We start from the raw sequence: 8,991 nt of genomic DNA on the forward strand, positions 1-8,991 counted from the left end.
GCATTAACTGCTCTGGATGTACAACACGACAGTCGAAAGCTTTATTAACCACGTGTATAATAAATAAAGATGCATTTAAATTAATATATATATATATATAACACATTATTTCCATAGCATACGTGATTAGTTAAGCAGATTAAAACATAAAACCAAGCTTCGGCACTGTACAACGCTGCTATCTATCGAGAATGACCCGAACGAAGCCAGAGCAAGAGCAGTTGTGGAGACAAAGGTAATCAAAACACTAACAGATGCTGCAGCTGTGGGTGGGAGAGGGAGAGAGAGTGCGAGAGAGAGAGAGAGAGAGAGAGAGGTACAGGGAGTCTGCTCGAGAGGGAGAGAGAGAAAAAGAGAGAGAGAGAAGGAGAGAGAGCAAGAGAAGGAAGGAAGGAAGGAAAAGAGGAAAGGAGGAAGGAAGGAGAAAATGGTTTAAAAAGAACTCACCCGGGTTTGGTTTGCGGCGGCGCCGCAGCCGAGCGCCCTTCGTCCGCAGCCCTGCTGGACAAAAGAAAGGCAGAGCGAGAGAGCGTGAGAGAGAGACAGGAGGAGAACGAAACAGAGAACGAGAGAACGAGAGAATGAGAGAAAATCTCCGATTTCAACTTTTTGTCAGGAGCGAGAGCACTGACAAAGCAAAAACGATAAAAAACAAACAAAAAAAAAAAACAATAACCAAAAACCAAGCGGCGCAGACTGGACGGGATGGACAGACGGAAGCTGGGGGATGGCGGGAAAAGAGGAGCGGCCGAGAGCGCAGGTTGAAGCTGGAGACGCGTGGGTCCATGTGCAGAGGGATGAAGCGCAGGCACACCAGAGGGCAGACTTTTCACGTTCAGCCAGACGAAAGGGGGTGGGAGGGCGAAACGAGGAGGATGACGACGGTGGCGGTGATGGTGATGATGATGAAGAAGAAGAAGAAGAAGCAGCAAAAAAAGAAGAAGAAGATAATGAGGAAGATGATGATGATTATGGCGGCGGCTGCGGTGGTGTCGAGAGCATGCAGGTAGGCATGGGGGGAAAAGCCTGTAGGACTGGCAGGGAGGAAGAGCTGAGAGGAAGTGCAACTGGCAGCCAGCAGCCCGGGCCACAACACCAGCAAATCATACCAGTCTACTAGATCTCAGAAGAGGGGGGGGGGGGTTGGGTGGAGGGGTTCAGCGTGACAGAAACACACACACACACACACACACACACACACACACACACACACACACACACACACACACACACACTCACTGACTTACTCACTCATTCACTTCACCTTGCTGCTGCTCTCATCCAGCGCTGGTAAGCTACAGACGCTCCATGCATGCATATATATATATATATATATATACACGCACGCACATATCCCTGGTTCGGCTTCAGCTTTGGCTCCAGTCTCCAGAAGAAATAAGCATAGAGATAAAGAAGTAAAAGCAGCAGCACTCGCGCGCAAAAAAAAAAAAAAAAAACAAGCTCTGGCAGGAAATCGCGCAAAAATCCCCCTGACAAGAAAATCGCGGAGAAAAAAAAAAAGGACGTACAACTGGAAAGAGCCATCGGTGCATTGTGCTGGCTCCTTTCGCCGCCGCTCTCTCTCTCGCGCTCCACACCCCCTTCTTCTCTTTCACTCTCCGTATCTGTCTTACATTTCTCCCTCCCTCTCTCTCCCGCTCTCTCTCTCTCTCTCTCTCTCGCTCCGTCCTGCGCGCACTCTTTCTCTCGCACTCCCTCTTTCCTGCCGCACACACACTTTTCCTCTCATTCGATCTCTCACCAAGCAAAATTGAAAACGGGGGGTTGGTGGGGTGGGTGGGAGTGTAGTTCAGTGTAGGGAAAAAAAAGCATGACACCCCCTGGTCCTTCTTTCTCTGCCTTTATAAATCCATGTTGAGTGGCAGGAGGAGGAAAAAAAAAAAAAAGAGAGAAAAAGTTGGAGAAAAGAAAAAAGAAAAGAAAAAGGAAAGAACGAGTACCAGAGTATCATCCGTTAATTTGCTCGCACAGCTGTGATTAGTTAAAGTCGGAGGCCCACCTCTCCGCCGTATCAACCAGAAAACGCGAGAGAGAGAGAGAGAAAAAGAGAAAGAGAGAGAAAGAGAGAGATGAGAAAGTTGTCCGTCTTGTGCTTTTCCTTTTTCCTTATTTATTTCTCTCTTTCTCTCTTCGTTCAATTATTTTTTTATTTTAAGTCCTTCAATATCTTGTCAAGTTCCTTCTTTTTCTTGTTTCGTTCAATCCATCATCATTATCTTTTTTCCTTTTTTTTTTTAAATCTTCCTCTCATGGATTTCCCAGCCACACTGTCTTTTCCCTGGCATTCTGACTTGACTAACATTCCTGGCATCATTAATAAGACTTTTAGAAAGAGAATGAGAGAGAGAGAGAGAGAGAGAGAGAGAGAGAGAAACAGAGAGAGAGAGAGAGAGAGAGAGTAAGCTGGCCCTAGAAACATAGCTACATGATGTGCTTGGCTTATGGAGGCTACATTTAATCTCCACTGGCTCCCCCAGGCTTGGGCCGAGAGAGGGGGAGAGAGCAGCCAGGGATGATGGGGGGAGGGACGAGTGTAGCAGGAAGGGTGGGAGGCGACGGACGACAGCAATCGGCTCAAATAAACGACCGCGCGGTACCTGGGGAAAGAAGGAAGAGAGCGAGCGAGAGAGAGAGAGAGAGAGAGAGAGGACAGAGAGAGGAGAGAGAAAGAAAATGCCTACACCACACTGCCCTCTCTCTTTTCCTTTCTTTATTTTCCCTCGCTTTTCCCTCAAAACCTCAGAATCGTTCATTCTTTCTCGGCTCTGCTCTCACTCAATCCCCTCTCTCACTCACTGTAACTGTCACTCACGCTGCGCCGCCGGACGCTTTGACCATCCATTCCATCCATGTCTTTGCTTTGAAACAACTCTGATGCTTTCCCTTTTAAATTCCCCCCCAACGCCGCACACCACCTCCCCCCCACACCCTCGCCACTGCTATGCTCATTTATCACCCTCTTTTCGTCCAGATACAGCCAGCCCATCAGCCAGAAGCTAATATTAGACCGCCTTTGACAGTGCCGGCTGCCACCGAGCGCCTGCAGCAAGCAGACACATGCACACAGACAGACGCCTGCAAATACGTCTAACACACACACTCCCGTACACATACATGCATGCATCCGTGCTTACACATACATGCATGCAAACACGTGCTTACACATTTATGCAAGCTTTGTGTGAGCATGCATGCATGTAGTTGCAATTCTATAAAATCCAGCAGCAGATCACGTTTTTTTTGCACATAAAACAATAGATCCCAAACACGTGCTTACACATTTATGCAAGCTTTGTGCGAGCATGCATGCATGTAGTTGCAATTCTATAAAATCCAGCAGCAGATCACATTTTTTTTGCACATAAAACAATAGATCCTAATACTGAACCCTGCAGAACACATGCATGATTAAATGCAATTCACAATTTGCAGGGAAGGGATCTTCCATACTTCCATATATATGTATATAAAATGATGCACTAATTTGCACAATTAGTGCCTTTCCTTAATAAGAATCATGCCAGCATTTCTTTTTTTAAGCATTACTCACAGATGCATTTTTTTTATTTTAGAACAACAGCAGAATGTTCAGGTGATGGTACTGGATTACTTTACTAAAGTAATCTGTATTGTACTTATTGTACTGCATTTATAAAGCTTTAAATAATAATTAAAGCTCCTGTTTTGCACAATAAACTATAGACCCTGCATAACACATAGCATAGCACGTAGTAATGCACTTTATACTAATGTAATTTTATTGTAATGGATATGGAAACATTTGAATCAAGCATAAATCAATGCTTTCTTTTTTTTTGTACTATAGAATGAATCAATTCATTCTATAGTACAAAAAAAAAGAAAGCATATCCATTACAATAAAATTACAATATCCGTTACAATAAAATTACACAAAAACTATATATCAAAATGAATATGCATTTGTTGTATTTCAGAATAGCAGAATGTTTGTGATGCTGGACTATTTAAATAAAATAATCTGCATTGTATCATTATTTCATACACATAAATAAAAAAAAATAAGGTAACGCTCATTTTTTGCAGCATAAAAGAACATGGTTCCCAATACTGAGCCCTGGGGAACACCTGTAGATTTGAACACAGTCCATAAAATGCAGGAAAGAGGTATTTTAGAAAATGTAATGCACTAAAAATTTGCTTGAACAAAATGTATGTGCATGTATGTAACTATATTAGTTAGCAGAAAATGAGAAATGGCTGAAATAATAAAAAAAGATGCAGAGCTTTCAGACCTCAAATAATGCAAAGAAAACAAGTTCATATTCATAAAGTTTTAAGAGTTCAGAAATCGATATTTGGTGGAATAACCCTGATTTTTAATTACAGTTTTCTTTATGCATCTTTGCATGTTCACCTCCACCAGTCTTACACACTGCTTTTGGATAACTATATGCTGCTTTACTCCTGGTGCAAAAATTCAAGCAGTTCAGTTTGGTTTGATGGCTTGTGATCATCCATCTTCCTCTTGAAAGTGGTTTCTTATTTTTTTTCCAGAGCTGTGTATCAGTGAAAAAGATTTAATAATGTGTATTTATGTGCAGGATTTGACTATGATAAGATAGCTATATAACATTTTGAAAATTAAAATGCACAGTTAGATCATTAAAAAGACATTATAAATAAAAAAAAAATCATCATTTTTAAGTGGTCTCTTATATTTTTCAATGCAATACTGATATAACTACTGGAATACAGCAAATGCAACATCCAACATCATATTACCAGCATGCACAAGCTGCATGCACTGCATTTAAATGTGCACGCTCTTCGAACGGAAGGCATGGAGAGCTCTTTTTCCAGGCCACCAGCATAATCTCTCAGCACAGTGGCCAGGTAGTGGCAGCTGAGTGATTGACAGCTGTCTCAGCAAGCTGACGGGAGGCGGCGGACGAGAGCTGGAGTGTGTGGACGGCGGCCCGAGGCTGTGCTACACTGTTGGCTGCCTGTGCTGCCTGTGCTGCCTGCGCTGTCCGCTCGCCACGATAAAAGCCCTGCATCCGACTGCACTTTACAGCAGCGCGCTGTAATCGAGGCACGGCAAGGTACGCCTTTTCCTTTTCCGATCCGGAGCTAAGCATCTGTTTCTGCACTAAACAGCAGAGCGTACACTGTAATTACGCACATTTTTTGCATTTATGGGTAAAGTACAGAACTTTATATCTGCAGGAAGTTGAGGAGGACACCCTGACGGAGCTCTTACTCTGTGACGGGGCGATCACAGCTCCTATCACACACTATAAATCCTAATATTACTCGTGGTAATTGCACGGAGATACGACAAAGAAACCAGCAGACTTCAATCAGCGATGTCAGGCGATATTCAGGGATTTGCCAGAGACTTGCAATCATGTTGTCACAGTTTGCCCTATAGACAGCTATTACAGTAGGGAATTGTCTCAAATATCTCATAATTAATGTGTGCAGCACTGCAGCAGATTGACACCAGCATGAAAAGGCAGTAAGATCATCGCTACTGATAGACAACGATCCGAGCGATGGTGATGCGATGGTTCTATCAGAGGGTGGAGCAACGAAAAATATGGGGATGAAACAGAAAGAGAGCACAGCTCAGACTAAAAAGCTTTTGTTTGTCACATCTCTTCTCTTCCTTAGGCTGAAGTTTAGCTAAAAGAAGAAGAGCAGAGAGAGCAGAGAGAGGGAGAGAGAGAGCATTGTTCCCCACCAGGAGTCTCTCGAGTCTCTCCAGTCCCTCACCCCGGCCTGCTTCGGATTAGAGCTTCAAGGCCAACATTGCAACGTTACAGCACACAATACACTCCTGGAAACAACCAATCACACTCACAGGCAATTTAGCACTGCAGTAAAATCACATAGAGGAATGTCCTTCATTAAATACATTTATAGACATTTATAAGAGCAGGATATTCTACCAAAGCCTGGTCCTGTCCAGTGATTAGATTTTTGGAAAGCAGCATCGACAAGTTGCACCATTGGGGGGCAGCCTTTTGCTCCCAAACTGTTTGAGTTTGAGGACTAGATGTGTGTAGAAGTGTAGAACACACAAGTAACTACTGAAATGCAATTGGTCAACACAGGCAATACGTTTTCATGCTGAAGGACGGAGGAAAATTGAAGGATCAAAATGCACGGATTGACAGAATACAGATAGGACTACCTAAGGTCCTTAATTCTAAGTCTTTACTGTACTATCAGCACTTGAAGCTGATCCTTAATCACATCTTGGAACTGTATCAGACATACATTATCAATTACAAACTACAATACTGATTTGTGAATGCAAAGCTAATGTGAATTGGGGAAAATAGGCATTGCAATACATATATACAGCACTGGAAAAAAAAATGAAGAGACCACTCTGAATCAGTTTCTCTGATTTTGCTATTTATAGGTTTTATGTTTGAGTAAAATGAACATTATTGTTTTATTCTATAAACTATAGACAACATTTCTCCCAAATTCCAAATAAAAATATTCTCATTTAGAGCATTTATTTGCAGAAAATGAGAAATGGCTGAAATAACAAAAAAATATTTAATTTTATAATTTTATGTTGCACTGTCGTCACTCCTGCACTTTATGTCGTCTATTGCTTGTTGTTCTATGTTGCACCATGGTTCCGGAGGAACGTAATTTCATTACACTGTGTACCTGAACTCAGATGTAATGACAATAAAAGCCTCTTGACTCTTGAGATGCAAAGCTTTCAGACCTCAAATAATAATGCAATAATGCAAAGAAAACAAGTTCATATTCATAAAGTAGTTTTAAGAGTTCAGAAATCAATATTTGGTGGAATCTTGGCATCATGTTCTCCTCCACCAGTCTTACACACTGCTTTTGGATAACTTTATGCTGCTTTACTCCTGGTGCAAAAATTCAAGCAGTCCTCTTGATTATATTCTAGAGGTTTTTATTTTGGTAAGATCAAAGAAACTCATCATTTTTAAGTCCTCTCATTTATTTTTCAGAGCTGCATATGTTTTTATTCTATATATATATATATATATATATATATATATATATATATATATATATATATATATATATATATATATATATATTCTATATTTGGCAATACAGTAATAAACTAAAATACAGTAATTTTAACCAGATTTATGCATCAACACTGGTCCATAATCTTATATGTCATGCAATTAAAATACACTATTGAAGAAATGAGTAAAATAAATGATGTTGGGCAGATATAATGCACTTTTTGAGAAATAAGAACAGCACAAACTTTTCTTATATATCAAGCAAGTTGTAGTTTGTACATGTTTGATTTATTTGTGTTATGTAAAACTGCACAGTCTGCAATGTGGATATTGTGCATGCACACACTGAGGATGATGATGCTGAAATTACTATTTATTGTTCACACATTGAAAAGAAAAAAATGGAATTATCAAGTTATATAAAATATAATTTATAAAGGGTTTATTAATACTTTATTAAGGCGTTTAAAAATGGTTATTATTAGGTTATAAACCATAAATAAGCAGTTAAAATACATAAATTGGAAGGGCAACAGAGGTCTGTAATGTACCAAATAATAGTGATTCCACCTTCATTTATACTGTAAAACCTCAATTTTTGTAAATTCTTATCTTTTCCATCAGTCATCATTAACATTTCTGTTAACAATAGCATATTAAATGACTAATAAATTGACTTGTATATTATTTTATTACACATGTTAAAAAAGTTACTGTCAATTGGTATGTTTTTAAAGTATTTACAACTTAATTTATAAACTTTTAATACACTAAATTATGAACTATTTATAAATCCTTTATAAAGGACCCCTATATTTAAAGTGGTACCAAAAAAAGTATTATAAGAGATAAGTTTTTCTTTTTATATACATATAATTTATATATATATATATATATATATATATATATATATATATATATAATCTGGAAGGTATAACAGTGTTTAATTTAAATCACTGTATACCATATTGCCTTGTTGTACATAATTGCATCTTTATTTATTTCAAAGAAGAAAAAATGCTGTTTGGTCAACAATCTTACATTTCTTAGAGCAAATTAAAGTGATTATGGCATGAAAAATTAAATATTGAGCTGAAAAAACAAAATACAAAGATACGCTGTTAAATGTATAATAAAAAGTTTCACATACAACATTTTACAGCTTTAAAAAGCACTACTTAAAACGCCAACAATTTCAATGAGTCAGAAAAGAGCACTGGCAACATTTGCAGCTTTTAAATCGAAATTTGAACATTAAAAACTACTGCGCCTTTGTTCTGCAGTTTGCAGCGACATGCTTCATCGTTCAAACAGAGTTTAAACGATATCTACAAAATCATCCACAGCCTTTTATGGCTCACTTTAAGTGTCTCCTTAAGCTCGACACACCCTTATTTACAGTCAATATGAACTTCCAGCTTCATCTAGGGGGATTTTTATCTATGAATATCTCCTTTTCTTAAATATTAATACTACCACTCTGCTCAGGTAACTTTACCCTTCACCTGTTGAGCCCTTAATCCTCCACAGCTTCAAGGTAAGAAGAGTTCGTGTGCTTTAATATGAGAGCTGAATTTACTGGCTGCAGCTTGAAATGATGTTTTTTGGAAAAATAGCTCCATTCAAAAAAAAAAAAAAAATCTACTAAAGCTGTTAGACTAAAAATGCAATTACAAGTCAAATCCTGTTCATAATATTCTACTTTGACTGGATGAAAATGTAAGTTAGGTTTAATTTTATAGAAAGTTCATTTAAAAAATGTCTCGTCTCCAACAAGACATTCTAAAAATGTAACACTAATAACACTATTTACTCAACTTATATATTATTACCATATATTATTAATACAAAATATATAAAAAGCCTGTGTAGATAGTAGGGGTGTGCCATATTGTATCCTATACAATAGTATCGGCAACATTTTTAAATATAGTGAACAATATTATACCCT

The 8,991-nt window shown here is 38.8% G+C and overlaps 1 protein-coding gene across 1 annotated transcript; it reads left to right on the forward strand.

Moving 5' to 3' along the window:
• Positions 1-286: 286 nt before the first annotated feature.
• On the forward strand, positions 287-7,040 carry LOC103030049 (sodium/potassium/calcium exchanger 1-like). The gene is made up of 2 exons (XM_007231430.4): positions 287-1,006; positions 5,677-7,040. Exons 1-2 carry the CDS (start codon positions 728-730, stop codon positions 5,686-5,688), a joined length of 291 nt encoding a protein of 96 aa, XP_007231492.3. The 5' UTR covers positions 287-727; the 3' UTR covers positions 5,689-7,040.
• The last annotated feature ends 1,951 nt before the right edge of the window (positions 7,041-8,991 follow it).

Source organism: Astyanax mexicanus, chromosome 18, assembly GCF_023375975.1.
Source record: "Astyanax mexicanus isolate ESR-SI-001 chromosome 18, AstMex3_surface, whole genome shotgun sequence".
NCBI classification, from domain to species: Eukaryota; Metazoa; Chordata; class Actinopteri; order Characiformes; family Acestrorhamphidae; genus Astyanax; species Astyanax mexicanus.

Excerpts from the sequence above, each read along its gene's own strand:
- LOC103030049 (XM_007231430.4), top strand. The coding sequence starts at position 728 with ATGGCGGGAAAAGAGGAGCGGCCGAGAGCGCAGGTTGAAGCTGGAGAC.